Source organism: Pongo pygmaeus, chromosome 5 (assembly GCF_028885625.2).
Source record: "Pongo pygmaeus isolate AG05252 chromosome 5, NHGRI_mPonPyg2-v2.0_pri, whole genome shotgun sequence".
Lineage (NCBI taxonomy): Eukaryota > Metazoa > Chordata > Mammalia > Primates > Hominidae > Pongo > Pongo pygmaeus.
Genome location: NC_072378.2, coordinates 4,990,270 through 5,013,346, shown reverse-complemented (window position 1 = coordinate 5,013,346; position 23,077 = coordinate 4,990,270). Strand labels below are relative to the sequence as shown.

Genomic DNA, 23,077 nt, shown 5'->3' with positions numbered 1-23,077 from the left:
TTTGTAGTCAGAGCTGGGAACCTAATCCATATTTAGAACATAATCTGTAAGAAAAGCATATTCCAAGTACTTACCAACTTTGAATGAAGACTTCTGCAGCACAGCTGACTTCCCACCTGTCCACAGCCCTGCTTCACCTCGGCACGAATCTCTCTGACTTGGCCTGTTGGGCTGCTTTGCGCTCTCGCTTCTCCCTCCCTTCAGTGTGGCTGGTGGAGTAAGGATGGTCCTAGGTCCTACATTTTCACATTTTCCACAGTAAGATACATTACATTTTTAAAAATAATTGTTTTCAACAAAGCCATAAAGTAAGATCTGGTAAGCTGAATAATGGCCCCCAAAGGCGTCCACATCCTAATCCCGGAGACCTGTGAATGTTACATTTTATGGCAAAAGGGACTTCACAGGTAGGATCAAATGAGGATCTTAACATGGAGATCAGCCTGGGTCATCCACATTGGCCCTCCTGTAATCACAACTATTCTTCCAAGAGGAAGGCAGAGGGAGGTTTGACTGCAGAGGAAGAGAAAGTGACAGAAGCAGAGATCGGATCAACTGCTTTGAGGATGAGGCAGGCACCCCACGCTAAGCAATGCAGGAGGCCATACAAGCTGGAAAAGACAAGGAAACAGATTTTCCCCAGAGCCTTGGAAAAAAGCCAGCCCTGACAACACCTTGACTTTCACCCAGTGAAACTGATTTTTGACTTCTGGCCTCCATAACTGTAAGAGAATAAACTTGTGTTGTTCTAAGCCACCTGTTTGGGGGTCATTTTTGACTGCAGCATTAGGAAGCTAACACACAGGGTAATCCTTTGGAGAAACCTGGGTTGTCTCAGGGCAGCCCGCGAGCCCAATGCCACTATTTCCCATATCCCCAGCTGAGTGCGGGAGCAGGTGGACGCATTCCTAGAATCACACCATCAAGTGCAGTGGCCCTTTATGGCCTGGAAGCATGGCTGGGGTGCAGGCAGGGTTGTGGCCGCTCGCAGCCTCTAAGCCCTCAGGGACAGTGCACATGTGGAGAGAAGTCCTTTGGGGGAATTGAGCAGTTTTTTGAGCAAGCGCATATGTAAGGAGCACATCAGAAGCTCTGGAGAGGCAAAGTCAAGACTTTGAAGGGCATAGGCCCAAGCACTGGCTGCCCAAGAGAAGCCCCAGGCCCTTCTCTGCTGGTAGCATCTGCTCCCTCCAGGTGCTGGCGGTGTCACCTAGTCATGCAGGTGACATGGGGCCTCACATAAAAAAATGTAAATAAAAGCAAGATTGATGAGCTTGGTCATACCCCATGTAGTAGTTCATATCCAGAGTCCTGTGAGAACATCGGAAGTGTGGACAAAGAGGAAACCAAAAGAACAGTAAGAAACTTCAAGAGACACATTCCCAAAATGGTCATGAGGAGGGAAAAGAGGAGGGAAGCATCTTCTCCAAATGCACGTATTTGTGACTGTCACTTCCTCTCAAGGGGCACTGAGATCTCCAGATATGATTTCCTTCCCTGAAGAGGAAAAAGTTAAAGGTGGCTCCTTTTTATCTGCCATCTGTCAGCCAGGCAGCCTTGTCACTTTGACTTTCTTCAAAGAGATGTACTCCACCACTATGAAGCCCAGTAGTTCCATTTACTCCCGAGTGAGGGGTGAGCTAGGGACACGATTTGTATCTACGAGGCCACAGGGCATTCTTATTTTGCAACTCCATATCACCCCTGCGTACAGCTGGGAGCAGGGTGTGAGCGGTGATGGGTGCGCTGCTTCCACGATATAAATGTCATCACTGCAATCCTCTTCACTATTGGCAGCTTCTGTAAAATATTTCTCTGTAGACAGTAAGAAACCTAAATTTGGATTTTCACTTAATTTTTAATATTCCAAGCAGAACCAAGTTTGCTTTGTAGAGAAATCAACAACTGTAAGACACCCTCTCCCATCACCTGCCCAGACTCTTCCTCATCCAGGTGCTGATTTGTCTACCACCAAAAAAATTGTAAAGGATGGTATAAATGTCAATTTCCAGGTTTCATACTATCCTATAATTCAGCAGGATGTCTCCATTGGAGGAAATGGGTGAAGCGTACAGGGACCCCCTCTCTACTATTTTTTGCAACTTCCTGTGAATGTATATTTATTTCAAAATTAAAAGCAAGGGTTAGAAATGGTAAACTGTAATGTAACAATGTTGTTTTCATCACAGGTTTTTAAAAACCCCCTAAAAATAAATAAAAACGAAAAAAGGATGATACAGATCACATTGTCCATTAGAAAAATAACGTAAGCTATAAATGCAAGCTATATGTGTAATTGTCTAGTTGCCACATTTTAAAAAGCAAAAAGGAACAGGCAAAATTAATTCTAATAACATAAGTTCTTTAACCCAGTATATTTAAAAGATTGTCATTTAAGCAATACAAAAAAATTAACATATTTTGCTTTTTTTCTTACTAAGCCTTTGAAACCCAGTCTGTATTTTATACTTATAGAACATCTCTGTTTGGACCAGCCATATTTCAAGTGCTAAATAGCCACATGTGCAATGGAGTAGCACAAGTCTAGACAGTATTGGGGCTGTAATTGCAAAATCTTTTAATGACTTTTTAACCTGTATCTTTTAACATCTTTATTAAGATTCGCATACCTTAAAATTCACCCATTTAAAGTATATTATTCGGCCGGGCACGGTGGCTTATGCCTGTAATCGCAGCACATTGGGAAGCCGAGGCAGGTGGATCACTTGATCCCAGGAGTTCAAGACCATTCTGGGTAACATGATGAAACCCTATCTCAACAAAAAATACAAAAAGAGGCCAGGCGCGGTGGCACATGACTGTAATCCCAGCACTTTGGGAGGCTAATGTGGGCAGATCACTTAAGGTCAGAAGTTTGAGACCAACCTGGCTAACATGGTGAAACCCCATCTCTACTAAACATACAAAAATTAGCCAGGTGTGGTGGCAGGTGCCTGTGGACCCAGCTACTTGGGATGTTGAGACAGGAGAATTGCTTGAACCCGGGAGGCAGAGGTTGCAGTGAGCCAAGATCGTGCCACTGCACTCCAGCCTGGGTGACAGAGTGAGACTCTGTCTCAAATAAATAAATAAAGTATATTATTCACTGGTTTTTAGTATATTCAGAGTTGTGCCAGCATCACTACAATCAAATTTAAAACATTTTCAGCACCCCAGAAAGAAACCCCGTACTCATTCGCACTCACTCCACACTCCCTCCCGCTTGCCCACCCATCCCCAGCCACTAACCTGCCCTCTGTCTCTATGTATTGGCCTATTCTGGATATTTCATATAAATGGAATCATACAATATGTGGCCTTTTGTGTTTGGCTTTTGTCACTTAGCATCATATTTTCAAGGTTCATCCTTGTAGCATGTATCTGAACTTCATTCCTTTTTGTGGCTAAATAATATTCCATTGTATGAATATACCACATTTTATTTATTTGTTCATCAGTTAATATGTATTTGGGCTGTTTTCACTTCTTGGCTGTTGTGAATTGTGTTGCTGTGACCGTCTTCGTACACATTTCTGAGGCGTATGTTTTCATTCCCTTGGGTGTAGTTGCTGTACAGAATCATTCTTGCACTGTACTTCAGTTGCTTTTTCATGCATTTCTCTTGGCTGTTATCTGTCTGCTGTCTGCATTCTTCGAATACCTGAGCGTTTCTAGCAGCTACACTGCCGATCTCCCCAGGGTCTTGAAGGGTTTGCTTCCATTCCCCCGAGCATTATACTCAGTTGGTGCTGGTGGCCTGGCTCTGGCCGGGTCACTAGCAAAGGGCCAAGGATGTGAAGGGCTTTCATCACTGTCTTCCAAGGGAGAGGAAGCCTTGCGTTTGCACAGCTCTGGAAGAGTCATTGTTTTGCATCAGAAGAGCTTAGGATACTTCTATCAAAAAATAAAGGAAATAATCTTCATATCTAAAGGGCTTAACTTTGTGGTGAACTCTGCAGCTTTCCATAATAGGGTCCCAAAGGTAAGTGAGAGGAACATATTACCCTAATTCAGAAATAAACCGTGTGCATGGTGAAAGGCAGTGTCTTCGCAAACTGCCCAGAAAGAAGGTCTTGGCCCACCAATGGGCAGTGTCCTCAGGGTTAGACCCAGCGTCAGTGTCCCTTTGTCTTGATGCTGAGAGAAGTGGATCAGCCGCCTTGTTTGAACCAAAACGCACATCAGAAATGGGTCCAAAGGAAAGCCACTTACTGCAGGCTGAGTTTGTGGGATTCAGGAGTCAGAATGAAAACCCAGAGCTTTTCTCACTGAGCTTATCATCAAAGCCTTCAAGGTTTTCTTTGCCTAAAAAGAGCTGAGTCCCTCAGATATCTCAGTTTCCTAGTTCATATGAGTACATTAGAACATCTTGTCCCTAAACAGCATGAAGAATGCTCCTGGGAGGGGTGCCTTCCTCTGACAGCTTCAGCTGCAGGCTTGTGGCAACTCCATGTGTGGTGACCACTCTGGGATTCTTGTTTCTGTTCTGCCAGGGCTTGCCCTGAGACCTTACACAAGTACCTCCTTCTCTTGGAATTCATTCCTTCGTTCAGCAGAGTGTCTGAGGCACCACGCGAGGCACTGGGAGCAGGCCAGGGTCACTGTGCTCGAGTTGCTGACAGGTGCATGGGGGTGTTTGCTCACAGCCTGGGTCATGGGCTCCATCCCGGCTGCCTAGACCAAAGGTTCCAAGTCGAGGCAACCAAAGCAAGTGATAGGGCGGGACTAGTTGATTGGAAGAGGGAGGAGAGCTGGGGGAGGGCCTGGCACCCAGCCAGGGAATGAGGATTCCATAGGAGTGAGCTGTCCTAGAAACCACTGGAGGTTTCGGGGCTATGGGTTGATGTGATGAGCATGCGTCTCTAGAGGGATGACTTCAGCAGCCATGCAGGTGCAGCAAGGTGGGCGCAGCCCCTTCTCCTCACCGCGGCTGCAGCAGCCACGTCAGCAAGGCCAGGAAGATGCCCACAGGTCTCGTATGAAGATGACCGGCTTCCCAGACTCAGGAATAGTTTCACTAGGAGACGAGGGAAGCTCTGCACTGCTAGGTGCTGGGGACATGAAATGGGATCATCCCAACTTCAGGGAGCTCACAGTCTCATGTCGGAGACAAACACCAAAACCACACAAAGTATATTGACAGCCCAGTGTGGCTGGTGCTGGATGGTGACAGGGCACAGTTGTGAATACCTGGAGCAGTTTTCCAGAGCATGGTCTGCAGCCTTGTCCCAGATCTACTAACTCATAATGTCTGGGGAGGCAGAGGGCCCTTTGATAAATCCGACATCCACTGCAGTCTGAGCCCTGCTGGCCGAGGGAGCCAGGCAGGGAGGTGGGTCAGGGACACTTGCTGGTTGGAGGGCCAGCCCGTCAGGATGAAGTCCGCCTGCCACTGTTGATCCTTTGTTAAATGGCTACCTGCTTGCAATCATGGTGATTGAAGTCGAATCCCATCTCCCTGAATAGAGGTGATTGTCGCTTGGAGATCCACCCATGAGGGACGAATATTTCTGAAGTCACACTTTAGGCCAGTCGGAGGCATAGGCAAAAGGGGGAAATGGAAAAGAGGAGAAAGAACAAAGAAGCAAAGGACACATGAACTCATTAAAGCCCTGTGTCTGCTAGGAAAGAAACCTTTTCTCTAAATTTTCTAAAAACCAGGAAATAAGGCTGGACGCAGTGGTTCACGCCTGTAATCCTAGCACTTTGGGAGGTGGGAAGATCACCTGAGACAGAGCAGCGGGGGCAGCAGCAGGAGAGAAGTGGACATGTTCTGGTGCGGAGGCCGAGGCTTCTGGGCCAGTATGTGGAGCCCTGCAAATGTGTTCTTTTCCCCCTAGGTGTTTAACTGGAAGGTGTGTCCAGTAAACTGGGCCTCAGGGACCACACTAGGGCTGTGGAGCCACCAGCCAATTCCCCATGCCCTAAGACAGCCCCAGGGACCCGGGAGGTGAGCTTGCTGAGAGACAGCGTGTGCCCGCCCTCTCCATGGCCCTGGGAGAGCAGAGGACTACCAAACAGCCACCACAGTTGGACTGGCACCAGAAAACAGGAGGCCCAGCTCTCCACCTCCCAGACCCCGGTGTCGTCTGAGGCTCCCATTCACGTCATCTTCACCTCTTGCAGTGCATGGCCGTCTGTGCAGCTGTGCGTGCATCTCGCCTGCAGAATGCTAGACAGAAACTGCACTGTGAGTGGCTTGATCATGGCCTGTCACCACAGACCGTGGCTTCCTTTTCAGGGACAGCCCAAAGTCTTACTTCGAGGTCCTCACCCTACAGGTGACACTCAAAATACTGAACTGCCATGGGCCATCGGCATGGGCCCCTCAGAATGGAATCTGGTCATGCTAGAGCAGCATGTCAGGGGCCCACCAGGCCAGACGGGAGCCAGGGCACCCCAGGAGAGGGAAAAGGGAGGAGGGTGGTTTATTAAGTAGGGGCCGTGGGAACAGCTGGAAGTTGTTCAACTTCTGACCACAAGGCCAGGACATGCTGCCTGAACATCAGTTTTGTCCTATACCCTGGCCAAGGGTCCCCTTCCCCCAGAAGTGCTTATACATATACTCAGACGTCTCCTAGATCCTGCGATGTGGGGGTCCTACAGGAGAGCTTAAGAGCAGTGTCTTCGGGGGTGAGTCACGTTAACCAGGGCACTGCCTGTTCCCTGCTCACCGCCCCCGTCCCACCACTGCTGACTCCCCATGTCTCACCCTCTGTTCTCTCTCTCACCTCCACTCTCCATGACCAGCTCTTCCTGAGGGCTTCTGGGAACAGAGCTGCTGCCTTCCCAAGGCTGGGGTTGGGATGAGGACGTGTGTGCTGGGCGAGGGTCAAGTATTCTCAGAGCACCGGGCCCACCGCTCCAGCCAAGGCCCTGTCAGGCCCTATGGCTCAAGGCAATGTTTTTCCCTCTCACCTGACTTCTGGGTAGGGGGAGACAAAAGGGAGCCCAGGTACTTGGGTATGTTGGTATACGTATGACCCCAATATCGTTAGCCTGTGACATCCTTCCTGGAAGGCTCCCAAGCCCTGGGCGATTGAGAGGGTGTTGCTGGCCATGTGTTTTCAAGTCCGTGGATGTCGCGTAGCAGCTCCCTGTGGGAGGTGAGCAGAGGAACGCAGTGCAGCCATTGGGAAGAGACAGTTGGGTCTGTGCGTGGCAACGTGGAAGGATGCCACGTGGGATGCTGAGCGTGAAGGAGAGCGCGTGCTGGGAAACCGTGCAGACGGGGATGTCTGCCTCGTTTGTCTCTGTTGGTATTCACCACCATTTCTTGCATGAGCCAGATGTTGGCCCATGAGGGCAGAGGTAGGACAGCTGCCACCAGCCATGGCATGCAGTCAGGAACAGATGGATGTGGGACTGTCCAAGAGAAACTTCTGGAAAGCACTGGGTCGGCGACAGGAGGGAGCCCAACGGGGAAAGGGCACTCATTGCGTCTCATCAAGGGATATTGTTCATTCCTGACGATTTGATGCCAAAAAGCATCAAACTCCCCTGGACCACTTATTTAAAGAGGCCAGTAATCAGCACATTTTACAAGCCTGAATTTAAAGAAAAAAACAAGTATGACTTCTGGTTCCTACTCTGGAAGCCCTTTCCAATTCTGAGTGTCGCATTTCTGGTGCAGGACCCTTGACTCTGGTTCTGCTGTGTTCGTTGCTCTGGAAATTGTGAAACTCTCAGAGTGGTGACATCTCAATGCTACCCTCCATGTGGAAGCCCACAAAGTCAGGAACTTCTAGAATCAAACAGATTAGTGTGGGTGATTATTCTCTGTACTGTCCAACCAAGCAGGGTGCTGTCAGTCATCACCGGATGAAGGTGACAGGCAAAACCAGAGAGGCAGTCCATCTTTAAGTCTCCGCAAACAAGTCGTCTGGGGGTGGGCGAGCAGACTCGGGATGTGCCTTTTTCCCGCAGGTTTCTGCTGAGCTTGCCTGCTCAATTATATTCAATTAAAGCAAATATTAAAACCAGAACTGGTTCAAGTCGACTTTGAAAAAATGTGTCCCTGGAGGAGTAAAATAGCAACAGGCAGCCTGATTGCCCCAGAAAGTTTGTCAAAGATATACATCCCCCAGAGCAGGTGGTGAACACACCATCAAGAATGTGCTCATTCCCCAGCACACATCCCAGGAAGGATCAGCCTCAGCATTTGCATCACCTTGTAGCTAATTGTAGGGGGGCCAGGATTCTGGCCTCGCCGCTGTGGTTTTGGTGGCATGAAGCAGAGTTCAGGGACAGACATGCAGCTGAGCTTTGGTCTCTCCCCAAATGCAGGAGTGTGACCTCTCATGGGACATTACCTCTGGCAGTTTGCCTGGGCTCTGTTGTCGCCATCCCAGGGAAATGCCAGGTTTTCTTCTGACGTGATGTTTGGGCCCTGAGTTCTGCCCAGTTCCCAGACGGGCCTGGTGACAGTTGCGGCGGTGCTGACATGTAACATGGTGTGCTGTTTGGATGCTTTTGTCTCGGGGATCCTCTGTTGTGCAATGCTGTAATGCCAGCTCCAGAGGACTCCTGGCTAGTGGCTGGCACTGTCTGTATCCACTCTGCCCATGTGGCCTTCTCTGCACTGACCATCAGGGGTCGGGAGGTAGCTGTCTCCTGTTTTATAACTGTCTTCCCCACCCTGAGCAGTGGTCTAGACCAGCAGATAGAAATCACACATAAAACCCAGCTCCTCTAAAGTACAGGTGTATATATAGAAGACAGGAAGATATTCCCTGCCTTCAGCTAGCAGTGTAGCAGGTGATAGCATCCTGGAACACCGTAGGGTGCAAAGACACTTCTGTCCCCTGGTTTTGTAGTCCATGGCCCTATGTACCCAAAGTACACCTGGTAGGAAAATAGATACCCTAGTTTTTTGCTTGTTTTTTGGAAAAGTATGGACTCCATTGCAGGGCAGGGGTGGAGGGAAAGAAAACCAGGTAATACTCAAAAAATAAGTGCTAAGCCTGAATCCCTTTAGATGAGCACTGCTTCTCATTCAGGGACGCTAGTCAGAAGCAAGGAAGCAATGACATGCGTGCCCCCACCCCCCAACTACCTCCCTGATGAGAAATTCCACAGGTAGGGCTGGGCCACCTAGGTCCTACTGAGAGGCAAAGCCAGCTGGACTTCCTGGGTCGAGTGGGGACTCGGAGAACTTTTCTGTCTTACAAGAGGATTGTAAAATGCACCAATCAGTGCTCTGTAAAAACGCACCAATCGGTGCTCCGTAGCTAGCTAGAGGTTTGTAAAATGCACCAATCAGTACTCTGTAAAAATGCACCAATCAGCACTCTGTGGCTAGCTAGAGGTTTGCAAAATGGACCAATCAGCACCCTGTAAAATGGACCAATCAGCAGGACATGGGCAGAGACAAATAAGGGAATACAAGCTGGCCACCCCCAGCCAGCCGCAGCAACCCACTGGGGTCCCCTTCCACGCTGTGGAGACTTTGTTCCTTTGCTCTCCACAATAAATCTTGCTGCTGCTCACTTTTTGGGTCCACACCACCTTTAAGAGCTGTAACACTCACCATGAAGGTCCGTGGCTTCATTCCTGAAGTCAGAGAGACCACGAACCCACCAGAAGGAACAAACTCCGGGCACACTACAAAGCAGACCCTGTGGCTCCCGTGCACAGACCTCAATAGGAACCTCTGCCTTAACATGTGTGCCCATTCAAAAAGGACTCATTCCTGCAGAGGGAACAGAAAGCTTGTGAGATGGGAACCACTGCTAGCTGCCCACGACTTTGGGCTCTTTGAGATCCATTAAAATAATTTCATTCCCAGCCAGGCACCGTGCCTCATGCCTATAATCCCAGCACTTTGGGAGGCTGAGGTGGGTGTATCCTGAGGTCAGGAGATCACGACCAGCCTGGCCAATATGGTGAAACCCCGTCTCTACTAAAAATACAAAAAAATTAGCCAGACGTGGTGGCACGCACCTGTAGTCCCAGCTACTCGGGAGGCTGAGGCAGAAGAATTGCTTGAACCCGGGAGGCAGAGGTTGCAGTGAGCCGAGATCATGCACTCCAGCTTAGATGACAAGCGAGACTCTTTCTCAAAAAATAAAATAGTTTCATTCCCGTTCCTATGATGATGTGGAATGTCACAGATGCCATAGAAAGAGACCATCACATGGTGGGCCTTTTTTGTTTTTTGTTTTTTGTTTTTTTTTTTTTTTGGAGACAGAGTCTCATTCTGCCACCCAGGCTATAGTGCAATTGTGCAATCTCGGCTCACTGCAACCTCTGCCTCCCAGGTTCAAGCATTTCCCCTGCCTCAGCTTCCCACTAGCTGGGATTACAGGCATGGGCCACCACGTCCAGCTAAATTTTTTTTGTATTTTTAGTAGAGACAGGGTCTTGTCACATTGGTCAGGCTGGTGTCAAACTCCTGGCCACAAGTGATCCGCCTGCCTCAGCCTCCCAAAGTGGTGGGATCACAGGTGTGAGACACCACACCCGGCCTTTTTTAACTGAACGTGAGACGTTCAGAAAGACAACAAGCCGGTGCAGCATGCTGACAAAAGTGGGTAAGAGTGAGGGCAACTGTGTGTTCATGATTGAGGCAGACACTTGAGAATGAACAAGGGCTCTATCTGTAGTCACCCAGGGACAGTGGATGTGGACTGGACATGTGGTCATGCTGATGAAGAGTGCACGCTCTTGCACCTTGTTTCTCTCTTGTCCCAACAAGCAAAGATGAAACATATTAATTATTAACTGTGACACGGGTTAGTGGGCAGGGATATGAACTTGCTCATCACTCTGCCAGCAACAACACAGAGGAAATAAGAGGCCGACTCCCCACCACCTCCCTCCACATTAAGAATATCCCATATCTGATATTCAAGGCTTACAGGAAGGATGGAGATGGATTGTGTACTAGGAGAGGGGAGGCAAAAAGATGCATCCCTGGCTTCTTTGAAATGGCCTTCTTTCTCAGCTACCACACGTCGTTGGAGATTGAAGTTTCAGTAATCCAGTTTGGATGATCCCTTCAGGCACTCTTCTGTTGCATAAAATGGTGGCAGAAATAAAAGTGGCAGTGTTATGCTATTATATGTAAACATTTTGAAAAACAAGCCTACTGGATTCTAAAAAGAAAAAAGGTTCTGTGGACTGAGGGCTATTTTTGGAGGTACACCATGTGGTCGATATTCGTAAGTTTGGGTTTCACAATACTTCTTGCTGCTATACAGAAGAGACTGAAAAAATATAGACATAAATTCATGTGTCCCTATTTCAGTGTGCTTTTTTTAAAAAATTGGGAAATATAAAAAGCATGATAAAAATGGTCTATTTGACAAATAAGCTTTTATCGCTGGTGACTTGACTGTGACCAGGCTGTGGCAGTGCCTCTCCATGCTGGGATCTCACCAGGGACAATTGCTGCATGAATTGCAGGCGGCGTGAAAGGATGTCCAGCCTTGTCATAAGCCAGAGGAGGGCCACAGATGTCATGCTTACCTTCCTCCGTGCAGGTGAACAGGAGCAGGCAGTTTAGCATGTGCCATCTGAAACCATATGCTGAAATTCTACTATCAAAAATGTATTGGCCAGGCACTTTAGGAGGCCGAGTCAGGCAGATCACCTGAAGTCAGGAGTTTGAGACCAGCCTGGCCGACATGGTGAAAGCCCATCTCTACTAAAAATACAAAAATTAGCCAGGTGTGGTGGCACATGCCTGCAGTCCCAGCTACTCGAGAAGCTGAGGCATGAGAATCACTTGAACACAGGAGGTGGAGGTTGCAGCAAGCTGAGATCACACCACAGCACTGCAGCCTGGATGACAGAGTGAGACTCTGTCTCAAAAAAAAAAAAAATGTATATATGTATATATGTGTGTGTATGTATATGTATGTGTGTGTATGTATATGTATGTGTGTATATATATATATATAGTTTTGGTGGCTTAAGGGGTTTTTTTGGCCTTCCAAAGCCCCCATGAAAGTGTAGCTGTCTTAGGAAAGTGCAGTATCTTAAAAATATGCTTCTGAAACTGGGTGTATCAGAAGGTACTTAAACAACAGGGTAAAAACTGTGCGTCTTCTTGGAGAGTCAGGGTTACTTGTCAACTTGGAGGGAAAAAAAAACTGTTAAGAGACTGGGTCTTGCTATGTTGCTGAGACTAGAGTGCAGTACAGCCTCGAACTCCTGGGCTCAAGCAATCTTCCCACCTTAGATTCCTGAGTAGCTGGGACTACAGGTGTGCACCAAGGTGGGTTTCCCTACCACATCTGGCAGGGAAAACATTTTCATACGAAAATAAGCACAAATATACTATAGAGCAGAGTACACCATTTACGTGAAGATCAATACGAGACTTCCAAGAAATATTCCGGATACCACAGCCCCTTTAAGCTAAGTCCCAAATCCCCAGGAGAACGATTTTTTTTTTTTTTTTTTTTTTTTTTGAGACAGAGTCTCGCTCTGTCGCCAGGCTGGAGTGCGACGGCGCAGTCTTGGCTCACTGCAACCTCTGCCTCCCGGGTTCAAGCAATTCTCCTGCCTCAGCCTCCCGAGTAGCTGGGATTACAGGCGCACACCATCACACCCAGTTAATTTTTGTATTTTTAGTAGAGACGGCGTTTCACTGCGTTTGCCAGGATTGTCTCAATTTCTTGACCTCGTGATCCACCCGCCTCGGCCTCCTAAAGTGCTGGGATTACAGGCGTGAGCCACCGCGCCCCGCCCATGATATGCATCTTGACAGAGACAGGCCTAGCACAAATCTGTGCATGTAAGTAACGCTTAGCAGGCCCTTGCCAGGTGCCTAGCACTGTGCTTATTTAATCTTCCCGGTAGCGTTAGGACATTTCATATATTTGGGCCCTGGGAAGGAACTGGGGGAAATGGTAGATTTTCTTCATATCTAGCGTTTTGTTTGATTCCCATAGCAACTCTGCGAAATAGGCAGGAAGTGGCAGAGGCAGGGGTAGGATCCCAGCCCAGGGCTGCGTCCGTTCCCCCACCTTCCCCACCCACTCCCCTGGTGACTGTGCCCAGCTTCTGGGACCCCCATCAGATAGAGATGTGTTGCAGGGACGGCTGTGGATTGCTTCAGAAGAGTAAGCGGTGAAGACCTGAAACATTGTACCCAATTGTATTTTCTTATATCCTGCTCCTTCCTGCCCTGCACGTTATTTGTCTAATGAATCTCAGAGCTCTTAAGTGTTTCTGGGCCATCTAGTCGTCCCGGGCTACTGGCAGTTGAGTAATCTGTGCACTTTTCCAATGGACTCTAATGCCAACTCCCTAACTTAATAGAATAAAAGTGTGATCAGCTTTAATGACCAATTTATGCACAGTAATAGTCTGATGTGGCTGTGTAAGTCAATTTGGGATTCTGGAGGGACTGTAACTTGAAGGTGTTAATTGCACTACCTTACTTCCATTGACCAGACCCTCTCACCTGCAGCTTGGAGCATCGTTCTCTGCCATTAGCACCACAGCAGCAATCCCGGCTAGCCTCCTGTTGTGTGCTGACACATTTTACAGCCCAAATAAATGCAAGAGAACTGTTACACAAACATTTATTGCCTCAACTCCTTACCCCTCATTGAGATAACTTTTTAATATTTCCTCCCTGTGTGAACTGAATATTTCCCCTTCTTCTGTAATGGCCCTGAAAATCCCATATAGCCCCGGATTCTAGCCTTAAACCCTCTGCTGGGCCAAATTTAAATCATTTGATTTCACTTAACGGTCAGCGAACATTCTTTTTGCAGTAAATGGTCCTACCGCTGTTTTTGTTCACTTGTCTTCATCAGTTCTGTATTTCCACTTGTGGCTCGCCATCAGAGCACTCTGCAATCACTCATCTATCTGGATTTTAGAGTCAGTGGGCACAGACCCTTAGAACCATGGAGTATGGGACTGATATTTTTAGTTGTCAGGTACTTTCTGAGCACTTGCTATGTGTCTGGCGCTGTCCTAAACTGTGCTTTGAAGGCACCTAAGTCAAGTGACATGATCCCTTCTCCCTCCTTCCCTCAGTCACCAATGCTCATGTAGGGGAACTGAGGCAGGCCCACTTACCATTTCAGTATAGGGACCATGTGGGTGGCCCCAATATATGCAGTATATATATTCAGACAGACATGCATCTCTATATCCTCTTAATACCATTCACATTGTAAGACCTGATGTCATTAGTTTTTTTCCCCCCAAGGGCCATAAAATTGTCATACTGGAATGGGTTTTTTTTTTTAATTCAAACTTCTGTCAAAGCAGACTATAAATTTGGTTTGTTTTGATTTCACGTTTCCTGAAACTTGGCTCTTCAGATTGCCCCCCAGTTCTTTATTCTGTGGGTTTCCTTTGGGGTCTTTTCCATGGGGCCGATCCCACCTCACAGCTACATGCCTTACAGGAGGGCACCCCTCCCCCAGAATTTTCATCGTCTAGATTGGTGGACTTTGTGAAATAAACATGATGGTAGCTGCTGTAATGGGGGCTTTGGTAAGGAACACAGCAGAAGGCCACACAGCAGGAGAATCCTGTGTTCTTGTTCTAGCCGGCACATAGAGAATACGGCCTTTAGCACACAGAGCTCACACAGGCAGCTACATGGGGAGAAGCATGTTTGTTCTGCGGCATGATAAGTGTGCCGCCAAAGCCTTCAAAGGGGCCACCAGAGGGAGTGTCAGCCGGACAAACAGACCTTCTGGAAAGTAGTTTTGCAAGATCTGTCAGTAACCATCAAAATATTCACATCTGTTTATCCAACAATTCTACTTCTAGAAATCTTTTATAAGGAAAAAATCAGATTTAATAAAAGGTTATATATAAGAATGATAATCCTAGCATTAAGTGGAAACAGTCTAAATGTTCATCATATGGGAGTGATTAAATAGATTATGATATATCTTTACAATGGAGTATTATACAGTTACTGAAAATATTCCTTAAAAGAACAGTTAATGACATAAGGATCATAATTTGAAGTTAAGTTAAAAAGCAAGTTATGCTATGATCCCACATTTAAATATTGTGTATATATACTACATTTTAAATCTATGTGTGATTTAACAGACTAGACAAAAATACCAAACTATTAATAGCCACATACCCAAATGCAACTAAATATTTAGAACAAGCTTGTCCAACCCACAGCCTGTGTACCACGTGCAGCCCAGAATGGCTTTGAATACGGCTCAACACAAATTCGTAAACTTAAAACATGAGATTTTTTTTGCGATTTTTTTTTTCCTTTAGCTCATCAGCTTTCGTTAGTGTTAGTGTATTTTGTATGTGGCCCAAGACAATTCTTCTTCCAGTGTGGCCCAGGGAAGCAAAAAGATTGGACACCCCTGATTTAAAGAGAGAAAGAACAGAATCTTTATAATTTCCTGTGTAGCTTTTTTAAACTTTGGAAACAGCTACAGTAGGTACCTGTTAATTGCACCTCCCCAGGTGATAGGGACATTGTTTCCACTTGCCACAGGGCACAGATCACCCTCTTCTCTGCACCAGCCTTCGTTTCATTAGTCACAGATCACCCCCTTCTCTGCACCAGCCTTCGTTTCATTAGTCCTTTGATCTCACATTAAAATTCTCATTGTGCATTCAAGTCAGTAAGGATTGGTTTCGCTGTATGTAGCAAGAAACCCAAGTAACAGGAGCTTTTAAAAGATGGAGGTTTATTTTTCTCGCACATAAAAGAAAGCTGGCAATAAGGCATCCAGAGCTGGCATGGTGGCTCCATGGTCATCAAGCAGTCAGGCACCACCTTTCTGCCCCCCAGCCTTAGCGTGCAGCTCCCATATCAAACTTACCTTACAGTGCTAGATGGCCTGCTGGTGTTCCAGCTATCAAGTTCATATTCCAGGCAGAATGGAGACAAACTGGGGGGTGGGCAGGCAGTTGAGTGCCCCCAGTCTGAGGCAGCCCACTTTAAAGAACTTTCCTAGATGCTCCAGCCATGATGACAGCTGACACCTCATTGGCCACCTCTAGCTGCACAGGAGTCTGGAGAGTGTAAACTTCTAGATGTGCACTGACCCCATAAGGCAAAAGGAGGGATGAATGCTGGGCAGGCCACCGTTATCTCATGTGGTTATCTCAAATTTTCATGACGTAGGCTCATAGTTATAGTGATGTGTAATTCGCATTATGAAGAAATCATTGATTAGCCAGGCATGGCGGCACATGCCTGTAATCCCAGCTACTTGGGAGGCTGAGGCAGGAGGATCACTTAAGCCCAGGAGTTCAAGACCAGCCTGGGCAACATAGTGAGAACCTGTCTCTAAAAAAAAAAGAGAGAGAGAGAGAAAAGAAAGGAAGAAATGGTTGGGACCTGGTAGAGGAGCAGCATTTTGGAGAAAGCACTGGACAGAGATCAGAAGATCTGGGGTTTATGTCTTTGTGTCTATGTGGATTGATTTTTCTGGGCCTTCATTCTTCACCAAAAATTGAGGGCAGTGATTCTTACAGCATCCACCTGCAGCAGTCTTGAACTTGCAAGGGTGGGTCCCCCTTCAGTGCAGCACCCACGTGTTCCTCTGGCTGCCCCTCTATAACTTCTGCCACTCCTCCTTCCAAGCTGGAATCACCTCTCACCTGCACTCTTTTTTTGGGGGGGACAGAATCTCGCTCTGTCACCCAGGCTGGAGTGCAGTGGCGCGATCTCAGCTCACTGCAACCTCCACCTTCCAGGTTCAAACCATTCTTCTGCCTCAGCCTCCTGAGTAGCTGGGATTATTGGCGCATGCCACCATGACCTATATATTTTTAGTAGAGACAGGGTTTCACCGTGTTGGTCAGGCTGGTCTCAGACTTGTGACCTCATGATCCACCCGCCTCGACCTCCCAAAGTGCTGGGATTATAGGCTTGAGCCACTGCGCCCGGCCTCACCTGCACTCTTACTGGTCCCTTAACTGGGTCCTCTCGCCACAACTCTCCACCTCTTCTTTGCCTTGACCCAAAGACAAGGTGATCTTTTTAACCACAGATCTGGGTGGGTTGGTCCTCCATTTTTAACATTTTAACAGCTTTCCATACCCTTCAAGTGGAGCATGGCATCTGTGTTCTGGCCCTACCCCACTTCTCTTTTATTCTGTCTTCTCTGCCTTCTCCACCCCCATCCTCACCCTCACCCTTCTCTATCCACACTCAGCCCATTTCTGTCTCTGACAGTCTCCACGTCCAATCATGTCATGGGCTTCTCACCCCCGCCCCGGCTCCAGCCTCTGGGCCTCTGAGCTCCTCCTCCTTTGAGGCTGTCTCCTCTGAGAAGTCTTCACTGACTCCCTCAGTCTGAGTCACATCTTCTAGATCCCTCTAGTCCTGTGTGCCCTCCTCGTGCTAGCACATTCCAGATGCTAGGCCATTTATCTCAATTCTTGTCTGTTTTCCCTTCCTGGACTCAGAGATTTCTGCAGGCATTAATCACATCTGAAAGTCTCCCCCGCACAAGGTGCCTGGAACAGGAGGTGCTCACTGCTTGTCTGCAGAATGACTCAGGGCTGGGGCTGCTCTTCCAGGGCTCCTTCAGGTTTTCTGGGTCTTTAAACACCTGTGCATTGTGTGCTGTATATGCCTTTCACTTGTAGGAAAAAGCCCTGCCTGCCTGTCCGTCTTCACGGCACAGCCATTTGCTGTCAGTGCATTGGGCTCAGATTCCTTCTCTCACTCGCTCATCACAGATCTGCTGAGCCGTGTTGTCTACCAGGACTGTGCAGGGCCCAGGGACACAGAAAGCAGTGTTCACCAGTTCTGCCTTTGAGGGGCTCTCAGGGGGCTGGAGAAGGGAAAACAGACATGAACTGGAGCATGTGACCTCATAGGGACCACACACACAGACCGCACAGATGGTCCAGGTGGCTGCAAAGAGGAGGACAGGCTTTGCAAGCATGCCACCCAGGCTGCAGGCAGTGAACGGGTGGACAGAAAAGTGCCCTCCCTTCAGGAGGGGGCAGGAAGCCAGTCACCCCTCCTGCTACTGCAACATATTTCTCCCCTCCATGTCTGCCACGACTGTCCCTTGGCCAGGTTCCCACCAGCGCCCTAGGGACTCCCATGCCATGTAGGTGCTGTACTGGTTGGGGACCTCACACATCTGTCTCTTGACACTGGCCAACTTTGTTGAAGGCCCAAAGACTGCTGGAGCTGCAAAGGACCATAAAGATCACCTGGAAGTTTCCAGACCTCATCCCACAGGCAAGGAACTGAGACCAGAGGAAGTGAAGAGTCTCACATGGCAAGTGGCAGAGCCACTCAAGCTGCAGCCCAGCTGTCCTGTTCCCCACCCCCTGCCCATCCCAGGGCCTTTCCAGGGTGCCACCTTTCCTTCCAGAGTGCCACCTTTCCTTCCAGAGTGCCAGAAGCAGAACATGTGGATTAACACTGGGTCATTCAGAGACCATGCGGCTGTCATTAGAGGTGTCCCAGATGGATCCTGGAGCTGTGGACAGTGCCTGTAATCACAGAAGCTGAGAGGAATCCATCTGGTTCAACCCTAGTCTAGCGTATACCTTCCTTCTCCATCCTCGCTTTCCGCTCCTCACGGGGACAGAGAACTCACAGCTTCCCAAGCCAGCCCGTTGCATTTTTGAACAGGTTTCTTCTTATGCCGTCCCATAACTCCTACCTGCCAGTAAAGCCTGGAGAAGATGACGGTAAACTCTGTCAAGTACTCGTGAATGTCCGATTGCGGACACTTCTAGGACAGGTTCCTGGTGAATCCCCTGAGATCAATTAAATACAGAACAGGCTCCCAGGTAACTGAACCATCCGAGCTGTTATACAAAATTGTCTGTATTAGCCTAGTTTTAATTATCCAAAAAGTAACGGTCCCTTTTTTAAGGATCATTGGTATTCTAGCCTTTCTTTTCTCAATATCGTTTGATAGTGGCTTCATCTATCTGTTGAGGTTAATATATGAAAACAAAACCATGTACTATTCAGGGTGGAGGACAATGCCAATCCTCCTCTTCTCTGTAGTAGGGTATAGATGGCTTCAGCTCACCCAGCAGCTCTTTCAGGTTGTCCAGAAGGGAAGGCCGGAAAGTCCCTGTGCTGCATTCATCATGACTGTACCGTAGCCCCTGAGAAACCCAGTGCGGCTCCTCACAGCCCTCAAGATGATTTCCGACCTTGCCACCTAAAGTGTGGCCCGTGGACCAGCAGCATCAGCATTACCTGCAGGTTGCAAGAAACACGGCACCCCAGGCCCGCCCCGTCCAGTTGCATCCAAAGTCTTCTCTATATTAATGAGAGGAAGGGAGGACTGAAGACACAGTAGCAAAGCTCATCACTGTGACTTGGTAGGAGTTGTGCTGGAGTGCTCATTCGCTACACCCCCTTCCCATAACTCCTACCTACCTCTTTTGGTTTTTAATTAGGACATTCGCTTGCATTTAAAAACACCTGCAAGATCCCCCCATCCCCCATATCTCCACTGTCTACTTCTCTTTTTTCTTAGATGACGTGCTGCTCTCGCCTCTTCCTTCGCTTTCTCTTGCACCACAACACTTAGCAGTTATTATCCATGCCACGGCCCTTCAAGATGCCTCTGTGCAAGGGCAGACTGAAGACCGAGCAAATGGCATGGAAAACAGGACACCTCAGATGGACCGCGTGGCTGTCCTTGGTGACAGATCACCGCACTTTAACACATGCTGTAGTAATGACATGATCGCCTTCTGTCCGGGGCCTTCACTTCGAAATAGAGCACTAAGATCGAGGAGGAAAACCATATGAGGATGTTGACCCCTGGCTGCTCTGGGTGGTAGCTGTGGCCTTTAGGAGTTTACCGTCATTTGCTTAAACAGCAGTTACTCACCCCAAATTACCCATAGATAGTGACCAACCGGTCTGAAATCCAGATGGAGTTGCTAAATGATCAGCCCTTTCCCGAGTTACCCATGGATAGTGGCCAGCCGGTCTGAAATCCAGATGGAGTTGCTAATGATCAGCCCTTTCCCAAGTTACCCATAGATAGTGACCAACTGGTCTGAAATCCAGATGGAGTTGCTAATGATCAGCCCTTTCCCGAGTTACCCATGGATAGTGACCAGCCAGTCTGAAATCCAGATGGAGTTGCTAATGATCAGCCCTCCCTTCACCAGTTCCACTTGTTCTTAAAAATGTATACACTCAGGAAATGCTTTTACAGAAAAACTGTGGCAAGACCCTTTGTTGCAGAGGAAAGACCTGCTCTAGCCCCAGAGGATGGCTCCAGCATCCACCTGGGACAGTGGAAACATTGGGCATTAAGTCACTTAATAAAAAGGACACTTTAAAAAGAAGGGGGCAGGAAAGATAGAAGGCAGGAGGTGCAGGCACTCAGACAACTGCCCTCAACCCCACCCGGGATGGGCCACGGAATAGGTGTTTGCATTACCCTGAATGCAATGCTTCTTCTACCCCAGCATAGACGGCACCCATTTCTGCACTGTTCTAAAACCCCTTCCCTATGCGAGAATCAGTTCTAAGGGAAGGAAGCCCTCTTAGGAGACGAGGTGCTGGGCACACATCTGACAGCTCTGCCACCAGCAGGCAGGCGTCACCCAGCTCCGCACAGCCCCGGAATCCCAGGCTGCAGCCTCCTATGCTGTTTCAGAGAGAAGGAATGGGTGTGTGGATCTCTGTAACTTCTCACAGCGAGGGAAATGGGGGTTGGATGGTGCTCTAGTGGCCGGCTTTGCCCCGCAGTGCAGTTGCCGGAAGGGAGCAGCCCTGGGGTGGCCGACATTTGTATTAGAAATGTTAGCAAATGTTCCTTCTGGCATTTCCCAGGGGCTAGAGGGCCACGGTTCCTGGCCTGTGTCCTGTCCCAGGGGCTAGAGGGCCGCGGTTCCTGACCTGTGTCCTTTCTTTGCCTTCAGGTCCACATTGGCCAACTGTATTCAACTGACAAGCTGATCATTGAGAATCGAGACATGCCCAGGACCTAGCAAGCCGGGGACCAGCCACCAGTGGCGGCCAGGGACCACCTTCAGCATCCACTCTCTGTTTGAGATGGGGGCTCCCAAAACCAGCTTACAATAGCCTTTTGCGCTGCCTGCCCTGTGGGAGCTGATAAACCAAGTCACATTTGCATTCTGTTGCAGGCTTAGTGAAAAAGGACCGCTGTCTTTCCTTGGTTCAAGTGTTAGAATGGAGAGCTGGAGTTCGTTCAGAATAGTGCTGTGTGTTACCGCGTCTCCCCTGCACCCCATTCCTATCTTGTAGCTCATGACCGTTGTGTATAGCATGTCTACACTTTGTTTCTTGGTCCTTGACAATAAAAAGAATGATCTCCCTGAGCCTTTGACCCCAGATAAACCCCTCCCGATTAGTGCATTTTCATTTCCCACTGATACAAGGCCTGGAGAGGGCTGCTGCGGGCCCTCAGGGAGGGTTCAACTCTGAGATGAGAACTGCCTTGGTGAAGGCAAGTTCAAGCACCACTTGAGACTGTGGGCAGCATGGAGTAGGGCAGGGCTACGGGGGTACACAGTGCACCCTGCAACTTATACCTGAGCCCAGTACAACAAAGGTGACGGGTGTGTAGGTACACACCGAGATGAAGCACTGCGGATCAGCAACCTCAGCCCCACCTGGGAGTTTGCTGGAAATGCAGGCTCAAGCCCCTCCCCACACCTGGTGAATGAGAGAGCCCCAGCCTGACCCAAGCCCAGGGCGACTTCCATATCCTGAAGCCTGGGACATGCTGGGCAGCACTGGTGCCCAAATCTGGCTGGTGGACAGAAGCACCTGGAGAGTTGGAGAGCTTTTTAAAAAGACATCTCTCAGCACTTCCCTCTCTGCAGATTCTGACTCAGTAAGTGAGGGGTGAGGCACGGTCATTTTTCTTTATTTCTGAAGCTCTCCCAGTGTTTTCAGTGTTTAACCAATTGGGGACCCCTGCTCTTTAAGTATATTACAGGTAATAAAGATATTGTTTGTATGCTTTTATTCTTGGAAACAGATTCATTCCAAACATAGAAAGAACGTATTAAATAACTTGCTTGTCATCTGGGGAGTTTACGAGGGACCAGGCCTGGCAGAGCGGTTTCTTGTTTCCCTTTGCATACAGTGCTCAGTGGATTTGGTATCTGTGTGTTAAGGTTTGGAACAGGCTCATATAAATAGCACCGGTCCTGGAATAGCTGCAGCACTGTCACCCCCTCATTTTAACTCTGACGGTCATGGGAGTGAGCATGCGCAGTCTGAGCCCATGTTCTTCTCACCCTCATGTGAGAACTCATGTCTTCTGGTGGCTTTCAGAGAGCATAGATTTGCTGCAATGATGCATTCAAATAGATGTAACGTGTAGCCATTGTATTTGGCAGTACAACTTTTGATTTCAAGATAAAGTCTTTTTTTTTTTTTTTTTTAAGACGGAGTCTCGCTCTGTCGCCCAGGCTGGAGTGCGCTACTAACGCACGGCACTGCTGATTTATACTTAATTTAAGCAACTGCTACTTGGAACCGAAGTCCAGATTTGAACCTCCGTGCTGAAGGCATCAAATTGCCAGCAAGATAACAGCTCCGTAGGAGACTTCTCCCACTCCCCCAGGTTTTACGCAATGAGGCAGTCCACCCAAACTTAACGTGGGCTGCAGGCTGTAACAGCAGGTTGCTTTTGTGTTCATTAAACTGCATGAATGGGTTTGAACATGCCCAAAGCCTTGCTAATGCAAACTTAATTTTGTAAAATTAACTATGCCTTTGGAATCTGCAGGAAGATATAAATCCGAATTCTGTGGCAGGAAACGCCACAAACAGGCCTTAGTCCTCCACATTTCAGGTGTATATCTGGCAGGCAGAGCCTGGCACTGGGTACTCCCCAACTGAGATGACCCAATATTGATGCTAGAGCTTTGAATAAAGTGGCATTCCCATGGGGGTGACCCCTGGTGCTTCTCTAGGGAAGCATTCCACCTCCTTGACTGCACCAACTGAGGGGAATGTGGGCAGCTCCAACATCCATCATGGCCAGCCTCACAGAACTCTCTAGAACTTGTGCCTGCTCTGAAGATAGGATCCAGGCTGGGGTCTGGAGATCACTTTGCAGCGCTAACATTTAGCAAATGAGAACTACTATCATTAGTTAACTTCCCAGGCAGAACTCATTGGCCAAGCAAG

General features: G+C 48.3%; 1 protein-coding gene across 1 annotated transcript in view; it reads left to right on the top strand.

Annotated features, from left to right (window-relative positions):
- The window catches only part of LYRM4 (LYR motif containing 4), a 154,604-nt gene extending 132,700 nt beyond the window's left edge, over positions 1–21,904 (top strand). Inside the window, exon 3 of the mRNA XM_054493317.2 lies at positions 20,833–21,904. Within this exon, the coding sequence (XP_054349292.1) occupies positions 20,833–20,901 (69 nt within the window). The 3' untranslated portion in view covers positions 20,902–21,904. The remainder of the gene's footprint in view (positions 1–20,832) is intronic.
- Positions 21,905–23,077: the final 1,173 nt, after the last annotated feature.